The sequence below is a fragment of the Mustelus asterias genome, chromosome 26 (assembly GCF_964213995.1).
Source record: "Mustelus asterias chromosome 26, sMusAst1.hap1.1, whole genome shotgun sequence".
Lineage (NCBI taxonomy): Eukaryota > Metazoa > Chordata > Chondrichthyes > Carcharhiniformes > Triakidae > Mustelus > Mustelus asterias.
The window spans coordinates 20,118,413-20,137,253 of record NC_135826.1 but is presented as its reverse complement, the minus strand read 5'-3'; the positions used below and the strand labels follow the sequence as shown (position 1 = coordinate 20,137,253).

The window sequence follows — 18,841 nt, the reverse complement described above, 5'->3', positions numbered from 1 at the left end:
TTTCTTGTCACCTTTCCAGAACAAAGTGGGAACAAAGTTCAGATGATTCACTACTGTGGTATGAAGTGGGAGGGTACATTCCTGTAGTTTAAGGAAAAAAAATCATTCAAACAAAACTCCACAAATATATTATCCCCTCGTAGATATGTGTGGTCATTCAAAACCCGGAACAGATTTGGATGAAAGAAAATTGATGAAATATGACTCAGAGAAGAGCCATTATTTTTCCCTTGACTGATGGAAATGAAGCTAAACTGAAGTTGTAATGATGCACTTTCAGAGACTCCATTAATGAACAACAACGGATTTATTTACAAGGATCTACATGAGAGGCAGCATGTCTGTACGAGTTCTGGAATGCTTCTGCCTAAGAGAACTCCTCCTCCTGGGGTGATTCCCCATTCTGAGCCCCGATTGGTCACTCAAACCAGGTGAACCTTACTCAGCTTTGTTGCCCTAAAAGGGGCAATTACCACAGGTTGTTTTGAATATCTTTATCCTGTTTGAAGGGTACCATCAGTTTCTGTTCCTTTTGATTTGATTTGATCTATTATTGTTGCATGTATCGGTGTGCAGTGAAAAGTATTGTTTCTTGCGCGCTATACAGACAAAGCATACTGTTCATAGAGTACATAGGGGAGAAGGAAAGGAGAGGAAGCAGAATGTAGTGTTACAGTCATAGCTAGGGGTGTAGAGAAAGATCAACTTGATATAAGGTAGGTCCATCCAAAAGTCTGATGGCAGCAGGGAAGAAGCTGTTCTTAAGTTGGTTGGTACATGACATAAGAACATAACATAAGAACATAAGAACTAGGAGCAGGAGTAGGCCATCTGGGCCCTCGAGCCTGCTCCGCCATTCAATAAAATCATGGCTGACCTTTTCGTGGACTCAGCTCCACTTACCCGCCCACTCACCATAACCCTTAATTCCTTTACTGTTCAAAAATGTATCTATCCTTGCCTTAAAAACATTTAATGAAGTAGCCTCAACTGCTTCACTGGGCAGGGAATTCCACAGATTCACAACCCTTCCTGTGAAGAAGTTCCTCCTCAACTCAGTCCTAAATCTGCTTCCCTTTATTTTGAGGCTATGCCCCCTAGTTCTAGTTTCACCCGCCAGTGGAAACAACTTCCCTGCTTCTATCTTATCTATTCCCTTCATAATCTTATATGTTTCTATAAGATCTCCCCTCATTCTTCTGAATTCCAATGAGTATAGCCCCAGTCTACTCAGTCTCTCCTCATAAGCCAACCCTCTCAACTCCGGAATCAACCTTGTGAATCTCCTCTGCAGCCCCTCCAGTGCCAATATATCCTTTCTCAAGTAAGGAGACCAAAACTGTACACAATACTCCAGGTGTGGCCTCACCAGCACCTTATACAGCTGCAACATAACCTCGCTGTTTTTAAACCTCAGACTTTTGCATCTTTTTCCTGATAGAAGAAGGTGGAAGAGAGTATATCTGGGTTTGTGGGGTCCTTGATTATACTGTCTGCTTTTCTGAGGCAGCGGAGGTGTAGACGGAGTCAATGGATGGGAGGCTGGTTTGCGTGATGGACTGGGCTTCATTCACGACCCTTTGTAGTTTCTTGCAGTCTTGGTCAGAGCAGGAGCCATACCAAGCTGTGATACAACTAGGAAGGATGTTTTCCATAGTGCATCTGTAAAAGTTGGTGAGAGACATGCTGAATTTCCTTAGCCTCCTGAGAAAGCAGAGGCGTTGGTGGGCTTTCTTAACAATGACGTTGGTATGGGGGGACCAGGACAGGTTGTTGGTGATCTGGACACCTAGAAACTTGAAGCTCTCAGCTTTCCTGTTCCCTTGCTCTTGACTGCATTGAGAACATTGCATTGACACTTCCTGCAACACATTCCTTTCCAAGGTCTCGAAATATGGAACTCACTTCTCTCGGGTTTATCTTGCTTGTACACTTCACTGTTTTTTCAGCTGCAATCTCTGAGCCAAGGCGCAATACTGAGGGAATATTGGACTGAAAGAAATGACATCCTCTGATCAGGCATTAAAGCAGGGCCTCTAAACTGTCCCAAAGATGGGTGTAGACGATCCCCTAACACAATTCAAAGAAAAGCAGGCAAGTTCTCCAGCTTTCTGGCTAATAACCAACATCACATCAACATCATTCATGCTTATCCCATGTGGGACCTTGCTGTATGCAAGCAAGCTGCCATGTTTCCACATATTACAACATTTGAAAAGTATTTCCTTGGCCATTAAGTGTTTTGGGACATGGTGAAGACAGGAAAGGTGCAATAAAATTGAAAGTTCTTTATTCCTCTTTCTTTTGAAACGCCAAGCCAAATTTTACCTCACAGCGCCTCTTAAATTACCTCATCGGAGTTTAGGAGAATGAGAGACATTGAGACATATGGGATTCTCAGGGGGATTGACAGGGTGGATGCTGAGAGGTTGTTTCCCTTTGAGGCAGAGTCTAGGACCAGAGGGCATAATCTCAGAGTAAGGGGGAATTTCTTCCCTCAGGGGGTAGTGAATCTGTGGAATTCTTCACCGCAGAGGGCTGTAGAGGTTGGGTCATTAATTATAATCCTCAATGACATTTATGACATCATCGACACAGATGCCATCATCTCACGTGAGAACACCATCCACCAGGTACACGGTACATACTCTTGCAATTCGGCCAACGTTGTCTACCTGATACGCTGCAAAAAAGGATGTCCCGAGGCATGGTACATTGGGGAAACTATGCAGACGCTGCGACAACGGATGAATGAACACCGCTCGACAATCACCAGGCAAGACTGTTCTCTTCCTGTTGGGGAGCACTTCAGCGGTCACGGGCATTCGGCCTCTGATATTCGGGTAAGCGTTCTCCAAGGCGGCCTTCGCGACACACGACAGCGCAGAGTCGCTGAGCAGAAACTGATAGCCAAGTTCCGCACACATGAGGACGGCCTCAACCGGGATATTGGGTTCATGTCACACTATTTGTAACTCCCACAGTTGCGTGGACCTGCAGAGTTTCACTGGCTGTCTTGTCTGGAGACAATACACATCTTTTTAGCCTCTCTTGATGCTCTCTCCATTCACATTGTTTTGTTTCTTAAAGACTTGATTAGTTGTAAGTATTCGCATTCCAACCATTATTCATGTAAATTGAGTCTGTGTCTTTATAAGCTCTGTTTGTGAACAGAATTCCCACTCACCTGAAGAAGGGGCTTAGAGCTCCGAAAGCTTGTGTGGCTTTTGCTACCAAATAAACCTGTTGGACTTTAACCTGGTGTTGTTAAACTTCTTACTGTCATTAATTATACCCAAGGCTGAGATAGACAGATTTTTAATCAGTAAGGGAATCAAGTATTATAGAATCATAGAATCATGGCATCCCTACAGTGCAGAAGAATGCCATTCGCGCCTGCACTGATAACAATCCAACCCTATCCCCGTAACCCCACTTATTTATCCTGCCACTCCCCTGGAAACTAGGGTCAATTTAACATGGCCAATCAACATAACCCGCACATATTTGGTCTGTGGCAGGAAACCGGAGCACCCGGAGGAAACCCACACAAAAACGAGTAGAATGTGCAAACTCTACACAGACAGTGACCCAAGGCTGGAATTGAACCCGGGTCCCTGGCGCTGTGCGGCAGCAGTGCCAACCACTGTGCCACCATACCGCCCCTAGAGATAGGGATAAGGCGGGAAAGTGGCATTGATGATTATCATATCAGTCAGTCATGATCGGCATGGTGGTACAGTGGTTAGCACTACTGCCTCAGCATCAGGAACCCGGGTTCAATTCCAGCCTTGGGTGACTGTCTGTGTGGAGCTTGTACATTCTCCGGGTGTCTGCGTGGGTTTCTTCTGGGTGCTTTGGTTGCCTCCCACACTCTAAAGATGTGCACATTAGTTGGATTAGCCACGGTAAATGTGTGAGGTTACGGGGGTGGGTGGAGGGGTGGGGCTGTGTAAGATTCCCTTTTGGAGAGTCAGTGCAGACTCTATGGGACGAATGGCCTCCTGCTGCACTGTAGGGGTTCTATGGTTTTATGACATCATTAAACAGCAGAACAGACTCGATGGGCCAAATGATCTTCTACTCATACATCCTATGGTCTTATCTTCTCTCCTACACTGTAACCTTGGTGCTCCTGTTTTGCAAATATAAAAATACCAACAGGTCTGACAGCATCTGTGGAGAGAGAGAATAGAGCCAATGTTTCAAGTCTGGGTGACCCTTCGTCAGAGCTCTTGAAACATTGGCTCTATTTTCTCTCCACAGTGCTGTCAGACCTGCTGAGATTTTCCAGCATTTTCTGTTTGTGTATTATACCCAGTACAATACACAAAAGACAAGGGGTTATGAGTGTATTCCATCTGTACAGATTAGCAACATTCAGGTACCACAGAATCCATAGAATCTCTACAGTGCAGAAAGAGGCCATTAGGCCCATTGAGTCGGCACCGACTCTCCGAAAGAGCATCTTACCCTGGCCCTATCCCCATAAACTACACACTTACCATGGCTAATCTACCTAACCGACAGATCTTGGGACACTAAGGGGCAAGTTAGCATTGCCAAATTCCAGCATCCGCAATATTTTGCTTTTAAAAATACCAACATTGTTAGAAAGATTTACTGAGTAAAAAGCAAATGAAACAAACAACAGCACGACTAAACATGTAACGTTTAGCATATTCAATGCAGTGACACACCTGGTGACTAGCAAACCCGATGTAGGTTATTATGAAAAAATGTATAAAACACTGACAACAAGATTTTACATGTGGTTCAAGTATTAAGATCAGGTGCAAGTCCTCACACATCCTACTCAACCGGTTTATGCAGCGGAACAGTGAAGAACATGAAAAACAACCTCTTGCATTTGACCACTTATTTTTCCTGTCTCTGATACCATTGGTTCAGAAGGGGAAACATGATCTATGAGAAATCTGTAGTGGTTTATTAAACCTATATGTGGGGCCCTCGATCTATGAACATCAATCAATCTTTGGAAAGCTCTTCATTATCATATCCGGTAGAATACACAAAGGACAAGGGTTATGAGTGTTTCCTGTCTGTACAGATTAGCAAGAATAGAATCTCTGCAGTGCAGGAAGAGGCCATTAAACCCATCGAGTCGGCACCAAGTCTCCAAAAGAGCATCTTACCCAGGCCCTATCCCCGTAAACTACACATTTACCATGGCTAATCTACCTAACCTACAGATCTTGGGACACTAAGTGGCAAGTTAGCATGGCCAATCCACTTAAACTGCACATCTTTGGACTCTAAGGGGCAATTTAGCATGGCCAATCCACCTAACCTGACACCCTAGTGTCAGGGGGATTCGCAGGGTAAATATGTGGGGTTACAGGAATGGGGCCTGGGTGGGATTGTGCAGGCTAACTGGGCTGAATGGCCTCCTTCTGCACTGTAGGGATTCTATGGTTCTATGATCCTTCGACACTAAGGGGCAATTTAGCATGGCCAATCCACCTAATCTGCACATCTTTGGATTGTGGTAGGAAACCGGAGCACCTGGAGGAAACCCACGCAGACACAGGGAGAACGTGCAAGCTCCACACAGTCACCCAAGGCCGGAATCGAACCCGGGTCCCTGGCGCTGTGAGGCAGCAGTGCTAAAGACCACCGGGGAACATTATGGGAAATTTTCTGATATGCATGGGAGGCATACGTTCGTAAAAATTCTCCCACTGTCGGTTCTAATTACTTTTTAAATTCTTACAGGGGATGTGGGCGTATTTGTTACTTAACTATAAATTATATTACATTATAAATATCCTGCAACTGATTTATGCATTTGCAGCAGTAACTCTTATCCTGGGAATACCATGCCATTGACACACATTGAACAATTGTAATTATTTTTTCAAAATGACAAAAGAGCCATTCTTTAAAGAAAAGGAAATGCTATACTCTAATTAACCAGTCACTGTCAGGACTGAACCGCACTGAGGTTTACTGAGCCTCATGCTGATTTATCAAAATAACAGTGGTAATGAAGGAGCGAATGTCCTCTTTATCAAGTGGGCATTCCACTTATCCTATTATTTTGGGGTCAGGATGGTCTGAAAGGATCTACATTCTGTTAGTTTTAGTTGATTTCAAGGCATCTGGTCGGGAAACTTTCTTACCCTAACCTGCACCAAGGCCCACTCACCCATCACCCTGTGCTTGCTAGCCAATATTGAGCATCTCTATTTTAGAATGTACATCTTTGTTGTCAAATCGCCCCATTCGCTTTCTCTATAATCTCTAGCCCTAAAACCCCATGAAGTATCTGCACTTCTCTGAAACTGGCCCCTTTCCCATCCCTGGCATCTATTTCTCCACCATTAGCAGTCTTCAGCTCCCTCCCAAGTCTATCCAACCTCTCTTCTTAACTTAAATGTTCCATCCCGGGCAGCATCCTGATGAATCTCCTCTGTGCCCCTATCAGTGCAATCACATCCTTCCTATAATGTGGTGACCAGAACTGCGCACTAGCTGTGGCCTCACCAAAGATCTATACAACTCCAACATGACTTTCTTGCTTTTGTAATCTATGCCTCAATTGATAAAGGCAAGTGTCCCATATGCCTTTATCACCAGCCTACTAACAAGTCCTTCCGCCTTCAGAGATCTGTGGACAAACGTGCCAGGGTCCCGTTGTTCCTCAGAACTTCCTCGTGTCCGACCATTCATTGAATATTTCCTTGTCAAATTACTCCTTCCAAAGAGTATCACCTCACACTTTTCAGGGTTAAATTCCATCTGCCACTTACCTGCCCATTGGACCATCCCGTCTATATGTTCTTGGAGTACAAGACACTCAACCCCACTGTTAACCATCTGTCCAATCTTTGTGTCATCCACAAATTTACTAATCATACCCCACACATAGTCATCTATGTCACTTATATAAATGATGAACAATAGGGGACCCAGCACAGATATCTGTTATGTTTCTAATAGGGGGAAGGTGGGATCAAATGAATGGCAGAGCAGGCTTAAAGGGCTGAATGGCCTACTCCTGCTTTCTATGTTTCTATGTAAGCTCTGCAATTCCCTCCCTAAATTTCCCTGCCTCTCTCCTTCACTTTCCTTCTTTAAAACTTTCCTTAAAACTTACCTCTTCGGCCAAACTTTTGGCCATTTGACCTAATAAGCCCTGAGGATTAAGTGTCACATTTGGCTTGATAACCTCTGAAGCACTTTGGGTTATTTTATTACATTGAAGGTGCTATATAAATGCAAGTTGTTGTTGAGGTTGCCCTTGTGGCAGATTTGAGTCAATACAATTTTTGTGACGCATATCTAAAAACAATTGGATATTCAATGGCTTTGTGGGATTTGAACATAAAATGTTGTTATGGACAGGAGTAGGATGAATTTAAACAGCTCAGATTTCTCCTCTCACTACTCATTCATAAACAGAAAGGTGATTTTGATTTTTGACTTACCCCTTTATAAGCAGTGGCGTATTTTTGGCAACTCTCGCACCTAGAGTGTTCCAACTCTCTCGGATTCATTCGCACAGCAAACATGAGATAAGATCAAATAAAAGCATGAGTTTATTTCACACACGTGCAAAGTTTAAAGTTTTATGTTTATTTATTAGTGTCACAAGTAGACTTACATTAACACTGCAATGAAGTTACTGTGAAAATCCCCTAGTCGCCACACTCCAGCACCTGTTCGGGTACACTGAGGGAGAATTTAGCATGACCAATGCACCCTAACCAGCACGTCTTTCAGACTGTGGGAGGAAACCGGAGCATCCGGAGGAAACCCACGCAGACACGGGGAGAACGTGCAGACTCCACACAGACAGTGACCCAAGCCAGGAATTGAACCCGGAGTCCCTGGCGCTGTGAGGCAGCAGTGCTAACCACTGTGCTCATGTGGGATAGGGGTTTCTCAACGTCTGTCCCTTTTGTATTCATACTATAAAAGAGGGTAAGGGAACGAAAGGGGTTCAGGGCAAGATCACAATAAAAAAAATAGAGTTATGAGTTTATGGGAGTCCAGAATCAACAGTCTTATTCTCAGGGAGGAAGGGAGAGTAGTTAGCTGACCATTGCAGGATGATCAGTCTTTCCAAAAGTGAGGACTTCCCCAATGGGAGGAGACATGTAAAGTTAAATTAGTCTTAGAGGCACAAACTTCAATGTTTCAGTAGTCCACAGTATAAACAAAAATTGTATACCTGGGCATGCACTCTTTCTGCTGCTCCCTCTGAGATGGTAAGTGGTAGACAGCAACAGGGTGCTGCCTAGTGTCCTATTTCTCTTTGGAGGTCAAGCAGTGACTGAAGATAAGATCTAACAGCTTAGTAATTAAAGGAATTCAGACAGTGCAAGTTTTGGTCATGTGACAGGATGGTTTTGGGTTAGTTAATGAGGCTGCTGTTGAAACCCATTGTGTTTAGGAGCAGGTAATGGTGGGGCCATTAACGCAACATTGCAGATTAGGAGTCACAAACAGCTGCCTATGACCAGGCACAGGCAGACATCTCGTTGCTTAACCATTGCATTGGCTTGGCCGGAACGTTTATGTGATGCCTGGTGTGTTACATTCCAGAAGGTGCGAGAATCTAGCCTTTGTTTGCTTTCAAACTGCTCAGAAACTTCCAGAAGCCAGTATGTGACCATCTTCAGCCATCTCATTTCCATAGAAAATATTTTCGTATCACGGACAGCAATCAACCCCGGGGGCCCCTCTCCACTTTAGCAATGGCCCCATAACATGTTCCTGTGTCCATTGCCCGCCTGAGTTACGTCCAAAACTCTTTCCATGTTGCAGGTTCAGAGTGCTGCCTAAAATAATTCCGTTAAAGGGAATTCAAATAAAATAAACACCTTCTCTTGGACAAAATCCAAGTTTGTTCCTTTCCTGTTACTTTTTATTTCTACGATGGGGAATTATCCCCCTCCCCCCCGCGTCCACCGTGTTTTGCGGTGGTGGAGGCAACCCGCCATTGGCCATCAGTGGGATTTTCCAGTCCTGCTGCTGTCAATGGATTTTCCTGTTATTTGCACCCTCCACCACTAGGGAACCTGTGGCGGGGGAGTGGGGGGGTGGGGGAGGGAAGACCGCTGTCAGCGGAAATGGAAGATCCCGCCAGTAGGAACCGCCGGAAGATTTCAGCCTATATTTCAAACGTATATCTTTTGCTCAAAGGATCTTGGTTCTTCATTGAGGACTGACAATAAACAAACATTTGATTGAATCATAGAATCTTACAATACAGGAAGAGCACAGCTGTGCCTGTGTCAGCTCTTTGAACGAGCTACACAATTACTCCCTCCCCCCACTGCATTCCCACAGAACCACAATTTTGTCCCCTTCCAATATTTATCCTCTTTTGGAAGTTACTATTGAAGCTTCTTGCACCAGGCTGTACATTCCAGGCCATAATAGCTCACTGTGCAAAAGAAATTCTCCTCATCTCGCCTCTGTCTCTTTTATCAAACATCCCTGATTACCAAGCCTTCTAGCAGGGGCAAGGGTGCCGTGGTATTGTCACTGGACTCGTAATCCAGTGACCCAGGGTAATGCTCTGGAGGCCTGGGTTTGTATCCCACCATGGCAGATGGTGAAATTTGAACTCAATAAAAATCTGGAATTAAAAGTCTAATGATGACCATGAAACCATTGACATAAAAACCAATCTGGTTCACTAGTGTCCTTTAGGGAAGGAAACCTGCCGTCCTTACCTGGTCTGGCATGTGCTTGATTCTTAACTAGTTCAAGGGGATGGGCAATTAATGCTGGCCCAGCCAACGACACCCACATCCGAATAAAGAATTAAAAAATTGTTGGGAAGTTTCTCCTTATTTGCTGTATCAGAAGTCTTTATGAATTTGAACACCTCTATCAAATCTTCCCTTAGCCTTCTCTGCTTTAAGGAGAACAGTCTATGATTCTCTTGTCTGTCCACATTAATATATTTCACAGTATGCCCTGAAAAATACACAACATACTTCTGTAATAAGTGTGCAAAACAGGGTCTGTGAGGCTTTAACTTCTATCCTGTAAAGAATCCCAGGACCGAGGACTGCTGCCACCCACTGCTTGCAGTCCTTATAACAATGAGTCCCATTCTCAATAAGGTATTTATCCAACTCCAGTGTTGGTGTCAGCACGTACAAAAGATTGAAGAAGTATCATGTATCACGATAAATATCTTTAGATGTCAGGCTGACCAGGTCTATCATTTAGCAGAAAACGTATCAGCTTCTTTTGACGTTAATCTCAGAAACGCCCTTGACTGAATATATTTTGTGTTATTACTTATATTCTCTGAAGACAGCAATTCTCAGTCACCAACAACTGATTGTAACTCTGATTACAGTAATGGAATGTTCCTGGTCTATAACGTGAATGCTACGTACAAGCAAAGTGGAGCCCAGATCTAAATGGCTTGGCACAAAGTGAGGCTTAAACTCAATGAAGACATCCTCTGAAATATGCAATAATAATGGATATTTCAGAATAACCAACCAAGCAATGCTCTCAGTGAGTGATTCAATGATATGTAGTGGGTGTGGCATTGTAGTAGGACTAACCCAGGGAGTGTGGGCCACAGCAGGAGAGGAGTGTATGGAAAGAGTTAAACAGACACCACTGTGGTATCCACACTCACTGCAGGCAGACAGGACAAAACATAAATAACTACATCTCACTTGGCACTAAAACAGTCACACACCAGGTGGTATCAGTCCAAGATTTTAGTAATCATAAGAGAATTGATATCAATTATCAAGGCTCCAAAAGGTCGAGAGGGACCATTGCGCCTCTGAAAACTTAATAAAATATTCAGGAGATAGGACAATTAACACCCCATCGAAATCAATTTGACAAACACAATGCTTTGATATTGTAGACAGATGGACAGGGGATGCCCACAAAGTGATTAAAGCTGAATCACCCAAGACAATGGAACCGCATAATGTAATCAAAAACGGAACTGTAACCAATTCAAGGAAACAATCTGATGACCTAATCGAAATGTAACATGTTGTAATGTAAAGAAAGGGGTAGAAAGAATATATAAGACCCAATGATCAGTAGATTGACTTGGAAGCAAGGTATAGTTACAGCCATGAGTTCTGCTCTCCCTCATGCATGTTGAATAAAGCTGTTTTGTTGAAGTTCGACATGGTGTTGGAAGACTCATTCATTCATTCCCTCCTACAGGCTTGGCATTGTTGATGAATGTTTTAAGCAGGTAAAAATCCAGGAGACACTTGATCTGCCAATTAAAAAATTATATCTTGGCAACTTCCTCTCATCCATTGGGCAGCTGAATAATATAGAAGAAACAGGCTTCATTTTCAATCATCAGGCTGTGCCAAGTTAACGGATTTTTACGAACATTTATTTTATTTCATTTATGGGATGTGGGTGTCGCTGGCTGGCCAGCACTTATTATCCATCCTTAGTTGCCCTTGAGAAGGTGGTGGTGAGCTGCCATCTTGAATCGCTGCAGTCCATGTGCTGTGGGTTGACCCACAATGCCGTTAGGGTGGGAATTCCAAGATTTTGACACAACGACTGCAAAGGAACGGCGATATATTTCCAAGTCAGGATGGTGAGTGGCTTGGAGGGGAAATTGCAGGTGGTGGAGTTCCCATGTATCTGCTGCCCTTGTCCTTCTAGATGGAAGTGGTTGTGGGTTTGGAAGGCGCTGTCTAAGGATCTTTAGTGAATTGCTGCAATGCATCTTGTAGATAGTACACACCGCTGCTACTGAGCGTCGGTGGTGGAGGGAATGGATGCTTGTGAATGTGGTGCCAATCAAACAGGCTGCTTTGTCCTGGATGGTGTCAAGCTTCTTGAGTGTTGTTGGAGCTGTACCCAGCCAGGTAAATGGGGAGTATTCCATCACACTCCTGACTCATGCCTTGTAGATGGTGGACAGGCTTTGGGGAGTCAGGAGGTGAGTTACTCGCCACAGTATTCCTACCCTCTGACTTGCTCTTGTAGTCACTGTGTTTATGTGGCGAGTCCAGTTGAGTTTCTGATCAATGGTAAACAAACAGGATGTTGAACCGCTGCAGGTGTAGGTACACTGTGAAATGTGAACATACAAACCTACAAAATAGGAGCAGAAGTAGGCCATTTGGCCCCTCGAGCCTGTTCTGCCATTCAATAAGATCACGGCTGATCTGACAGACTTTTGACAGAATGACTTTACAATTAATAGAATTATCTTCCTCAACATTGGCTGGTGAGGAACATTTATTAGCCTTGACCTCTGCTGATGATGGCTGCCAGCAACCCCCATATAGTATTTTGTGTCAATGTTGAATGACAATAGCTTCAAACTCAGCAGTGGAATTCCTGAAATTGTATAGTAAGCTGACATTCGGATATTAAGGATGGTTCCTTGGGTGAGAAAGCAAAGTTCTGAGTGAAGGTGTTCTTCAGACAGGAGTCAAAATCTTCAGGTGGATCAAATAAATTCTAGGCAAAAGCAGTGATGAAGTGTTTTATAAAGTCCCATAGCTTTTTCCTTTGATGTTGCGTATTGTGACGATACTGTGCATTTAATAAATGTATTTTATATCAGGTTTCTGGTGAAGGTTGTGTTTATAAGCCAGCTCTGTTTAACAAGCAACAGCTCACAAACTGAGCGTGCAGAAGGTTAATTGCTCCTAACACTCCTTTTTGGAGTGTTTGTTCTAATCTGAGTTAATGCAGTTTTGTAATTTTTAGGGTGGTTCCCTGGAGTTTTCAGCGTAGGGTTTCATTAGTTTGATTGATATGTGCATGTCATACGCTAATGGCAGAAGCTAGGCTTACAGAAAGACAGGCAGGCAGTCGCAGTCTGAAATTTAAAAAGAGCAGTAGCTCTTTTTTTCTCTCTCTTTTTCTTGGAAATTGAAGTCTAGGAACCTGCTCGGACATAGGTGTCTCTCTCCAGAAGTCTGCAAAAGACAAGAGGTGTTTTCTCCCTCTCCCTCTCACTGGAGTTCTGTTGTGTGAAAACAGGTTTTCCTATGGAATCTGCTGTTTGAGAGTCAGAAGATGGGTGTCTCTCTGTGTCTCTATCTAGAGGGCTAAAGGGCTGGTAGTTTAGAATTAACGTACGCCTGTGTGTCTTGCTAACTGATTCTGCAGAGGAATTTATGTCTATGGGGATATTTCTTAAATTGGAACTAATAGAAATAGCTAGCAGTTAAGAATTTTACATTGCCATGTTTAAGTATTTCAATTGGTAAAAGTTATGCAATTTTTTTGTTATATTTTAACTGTTGTTAAATGTAGTTTATTTTAATAAAAGCTTCCTTGTGGGTCAATAGAATCACACCTGGAGCTCAACACCTTATGACAAAATCAAAAACAGTTGGGTTCGAGGCCAACTTCCATAATACACCTTGGAGTTTCTGCTCTGGTGCCTAAGAATATGCATTTTGTACTCATCAGAAAGGATCTTTCTCTAGGGTCCACTGGAGATGATGAGGAGACATTCACAGGCTAATGGACAGTCATATCAATGTCATCGTTCAGGAATGGACATACTTGTTCTCCATCAGCAATGTTACAGGAGGAACCTGGAGACTAACGTGTTATCTCCCCATTGTGGAAAGAAATCAATACTTTTCCAAAATACAAGGCAGATCAATATCTTTACTCTGAACATAACATAGTGAAATTATTTGAATAGAAAGTTCTTTTTGGAGAGTTTTCTTTTAATTTAGCAGCGGTTACGTAACTACACCAGATCTATTGTGTGATAATCTACAGTTAGCTCTTGAAAATGAAAGGCAACACATTCAGGGTTAATGGCTGGGAAATTGTATGAACGGCCCTTCAAAGGGTTCCCATGATATCATCAGTGACGGTAAGGGGCTTGAACTGCTGCCATCTGAACCCTGACCTGAGATTAGTTTCATGATAATTGCTTCCATCCATTCATATATTTCACTTTGACCTCTTGTTGCCGCGTGCTTGCTGGTGGTGGGAGGTGCTTCTTTTCTCAGGATGCTCTTTCATAAAAACCCTACAGAGCAGAAGGAGGCCATTTGGCCCATCGAGTCTGCACCGGCAACAATTCCACCCCAGGCCCTATTCCCATAACCCCACGCATTTACCCTGCTAATCCCTCTAACCACACACCCCTGGCAATTTAGCATGGCCAATCAACCTAACCTGCACATCTTTGCTCTGTTCAGTTAAGACGCAAAACATTGGAGATGTGGAAGATCTAAGATGGAAACTGTACTTGTGTGGAGGAGGACATGTGAACTGATGCTCGGGCTAGAAACCCCTATCAGTTCACAACCAGGGCTGGAGTATGTGCCGACCTGTCTTTCTTCCTCTACAATCCCAGGTCAACAGAGCCTTCTCATCTCTGTGACATTTTCCTTGCTTCCTTCCTCCTCTGTTGTTCTGCTGCAGATGTGTACACTTTCACTGTACCTCTGCTGTGGTCTCTGCACTAGTCTCACTATCACTTCCTTGTTCACCATCACGTCTGTTATTCAATGAATCCCACTATCCATTACCACAGACAGAATTTTTAAAAATTCTTTCATGGAATGTGGGCATTGCTGGCTAGGCCAGCATTTTTATTGGCCATCCCTAATTGCCCTTGTGAAAGTGGTGGTGAGTTTCCTTCTTGAACCACTGCAGTCCATGTGTAGGTACACACACAGTGCTGTTAGAAAACAGTTCCAGGATTTTGACAGTGAGGGGATGGTGATAAAGTTCCAGGTCAGGATGGTGTGGGCTTAGAGGGGAACCTCCAGGTGGTGGTGTTCCCATGTCTCTGTTGCCCTTGTCCTTCTAGATGGTAGCAGTCATGGATTTGGAAGGAATTTCTCTGGTCTTAACAGCTGTTCTTCTCCAACATCTCTCAGTTCTGATAAGAAGTCATCCTGCCGAAACGTTAACTCTGTTTTGCTCTCCACCAACGCTTCCTGATCTCTTCCATGTCCATTACTTTTTGTACTCCATTTAGTTAGCCTCTAATATATATCACCACTTAAAGTATAAGGAAAGTGTCAGAAACAAGTACTCTTGTCACATGCAAAAAGGACCAATATTTGCCTTGTAACAATTATCTTTGTTTGTGTCGTATCTCCATAGAAGTGATCACATAATCCATTGATTTGATCATAATATTTATTCAGGGAAAGCAAGTGTGAATACGTCCTGTCTGACAATAAAGAAGTCAACATTGTCATCATATTGGACAGCAAAAATATCTGCTCTTATAAACCATCTTATCACCAGTCAGAAACATCTGTCCATATTTATTCATCAATTGAATCAATTAAAGCAGCTGTTCCCCTTGGTTGAGGGGTCAATCATGAGGGAGCAGAGTTTTAGGGTAAGGGGCAGGAGATTCAGAGAGGATTTGAGAAAACATTTTTTCATTCAGAGGATCGTGGGAATCTGGAATGCACTGCCTGGGAAGGTAGTAAAGGCCGGAAACCTTACAACCCTTAAAAAAATATTTTGGTGAGCACTTGAAACATCATAACATTCAAGGATATGGAAAAAGTATTGGAAAATGGGATTAGTGCGACTTTAGTGGTAGTTATTGATGGTGCAGACTCGATAGGCCAAAGGGCCTTTCCTACTCTAACTTACATTTATACCACCCCTCTAATGTAATAAAACATCCCAAGGCATTTCATTGGAGCATTATAAAGGAAAGTATGATACCAAGCCACATAAGAGATATTAGGGTAGATGACCAAAAGCTTGGTCAAAGAGATAATTATTAAGGACTGTCTTAAAGGAGGAAAGTGAGGTGGAGAGGTGTACTGAGGGAATTCCAGAGCTTGGGACTTAGGCAAAACACCAATGGTGGAGTGATTAAAATCAGGAATGCTCAAGAGGCCAGATTTGGAGTACAGATATCTTGGAGGGTGGTGGAATCTGTGGAACTCTTTGCCGCAGAAGGCTGTGGAGGCCTAGTCATTGAGTGTCTTTAAGACAGAGATAGATATGTTCTTGATTAATAAGGGGATCAGGGGTTATTGGGAAAAGGCAGGAGAATGGAGATGAGAAAAAAAATCAACCATGATTGAATGGCAGAGCAGACTCGATGGGCCGAGTGGCCTAATTCTGCTCCTATATCTTATGGTCTTATGGTCTAATTGGAGGTGATTACAGAAATAGGGAGGGGTGAGGCCAAGGAGGGATTAAAAGCAACAAGGAGAATTTTAAAATCAACACGTTACTTGACCAGAAGCCAGTGCAAGTCAATAAGCACAGGGGTTGATAGTGGGAGTTCAGTCATGGGCAGTAGAGATTTGGATGACCTCAAGTTTTCAAAGGGTAGAAAATGGGAGAGAAGCCAAGAACACATTGGAATAGTCAAGTCGAGAAGGCTTGAATGAGGGTTTCAGCAGCAGATTAGCTGGGACTAGGGTGACCTCAGGCGATGTTACAGAGGTGAAGTAGGTTAATAATGGTATCGACATGAGTTGGGCAGCTCATCTTGGGGTCAAATGTGCCACAAAAATTACAAACAGACTGACTAAATCATATGTCATCTGACTTAATTATATGTCTACATAAGTGCTGTTTGCTTGGCTGGAGTGGCCTACTGCCCAGGGAGTTTTCCCTTTATGTGGTGGAGATCGTGTGGATTCTCTGATGATTCACTGTGATTCTAGGCAATTGTTAGACCCGGGTTGTTGGCAACCCATACATGGTCGGGAATAAAGGTACGGGTTTCATTTCATTAAAATCTCTGATTACATTTTGGAACTTTTAGCTACAAATGTGAAATGCATTTTAGGGGGAAAGGCCAAACTATAACAATCAAATCAAAATGTCTCCATGGAATTCCTACAGTGCAGAAAGAGGTCATCCAGTCTATCAAGTCTGCACCAAATCTCTGGAAGAGCATCCCTCCTAGACCCTCCCCTCTATTACCATAGCCTGCATATTTACCATGGCTAATTCCCCTAAGGGACAATTTAGCATGGCCAATCCATCTAACCTACACCTTTGGACACTAAGTGGCAATTTAGCATGGCCAATCCATCTAACCAGCACACTGTTGGACACTAAGGGGCAATTTACCATGGCTAATTCCCTTAACCTACACACCTTTGGACGCTAAGGGACAATTTAGCACGGCCAATCCATCTACCCTATACCTTTGGACACTAAGAGGCAATGTAGCATGGCCAATCCACCTCTAACCTACACATCTTTGGACACTAAGGGGCAATGTAGCATGGCCAATCTACCCCTAACCCACACAAGTTTGGACACTAAGGGACAATTTAGCATGCCCAATCCACCCTTAACCTGCACATCTTCGGAGTGTGAGAGGAAACCCACACCGACACAGGGAGAATGTGCAAACTCCACGCAGACAGTCACCCAAGGCCTGAATCGAACCTGGGTCCCTGGCACTGTGAGGCAGCAGCGCTAACCACCATGTCGAATTTGGAGTTTTAACCAGCTACTCCCAATTTAAAAGTAAACTTATAGCTTCTGATCCAGTTTTAATCTTGTTAGCCGCGCCTTCAATATTTGGTGGGATGCTCTTTCAGAGATTCGGCGCAGACTTGATGGACTGGATGGCCTCTTTCTGCACTGTAGGAAGTCTATGGAGTCATTTTGATTTGATGGTTGTAGGTTGGCCTTTCCCCTTAAAATGCATTTCACATTTGCAGCTACAAGTTCCAAAATGTAATCAGAGATTTTAATGAAATGAAACCAGTACCTTTATTCCCTACCGTGTATGGGTTGCTAACAACCCGGGTCTAAGGCTAGGTGGAATGTACTCAGTTTACTGTTTTTGTTCATCTTTATAATCTTGCTCTGTGTTGACACGGACATCCGCTGTATTATAATGTCATTCCTGGGTTCCTGTTTTCTAAGTTTTGTGAACTTTTGCCAGGCAGTTGCTGGCCCGAATCATCTCATAGCATTCATTCATGCAACCACAAATTGAACAGAGTGGGAGTGTCACAGATTCTTAGCACTTTAGATCATGTGAAAACTCTGGCGGTTTCCATCCAATCCGAGACTTTTTAAGGAGATAGGTCCTTAATTTTTCTCTCCCCCACTTTTACCCTTTTAATACTCCGGATTTATAAAATCGCTGAAGGGTGATGACGGTAGATTTGGAGAAGGAATTAAGGGGCCAGGTCTGATCTCTTGACAGGTCGGTGGCTTTTGCGTCTAGATTTCAGGGAAGTCTCGCCTTTTGAGGTGTTGGGTGAGTTTTTCAGGGAAGTTTCGCGTCCGGCGGGTCTTTGGGTCAGTTTCGAGTGCAGGCAAGCACGGATAGAAAGGACTTCCCAACCCGGCTATGGCTTCATGTTGGCGACGTTTGTCTTTCTGTCGCTGTGTCTGTTGTCTGTCCGAGGACGAGAAAGTGGCATCAGACATCAACAAAAAAATCAACAAGGCGTTACAGCAGCATAAACAGCAGCGGAAGAGGGAACTCAAACTCCTGCTCCTAGGTAAGTGAAGCGAGAGAGAGCACACACTGTCGTTCATACAACCATTTCACCCCCAAGACTTAAAACGCTTTCATCTGTCCAATTAATCATCAATAATGCTGCTTAGTTTATTTACCAGTGTCACAAGTTGGCTTACATTAACACTGCAATGAAGTTACTGTGAAAATCCCCCAGTCGCCACATTCCGGTGCCTGTTTGGGTATACTGAGGGAGAATTTAGCATGGCCAGTGCACCTAACCAGCACGTCTTTTGGTCTGTGGGAGGAAACTGGAGCACTCGGAGGAAACTCGCACACATGGGGCGAACATGCAAACTCCAGACAGACAGTGACCCAAGCCAAGAATTGAACCTGGGTCCCTGACACTGTGAGGCAGCAGTGCTGCTAACCACCGTGCCGCCCATA

At 43.6% G+C, this 18,841-nt stretch overlaps 1 protein-coding gene across 1 annotated transcript in view; it reads left to right on the top strand.

The window, feature by feature from the left end:
* The first annotated feature begins 18,002 nt into the window (after positions 1-18,002).
* LOC144479502 (guanine nucleotide-binding protein subunit alpha-14-like) overlaps positions 18,003-18,841 on the top strand; it is a 99,124-nt gene continuing 98,285 nt past the window's right edge. Inside the window, exon 1 of the mRNA XM_078198233.1 lies at positions 18,003-18,437. Coding sequence (XP_078054359.1) covers positions 18,284-18,437 — 154 coding nt within the window. The 5' untranslated portion in view covers positions 18,003-18,283. The remainder of the gene's footprint in view (positions 18,438-18,841) is intronic.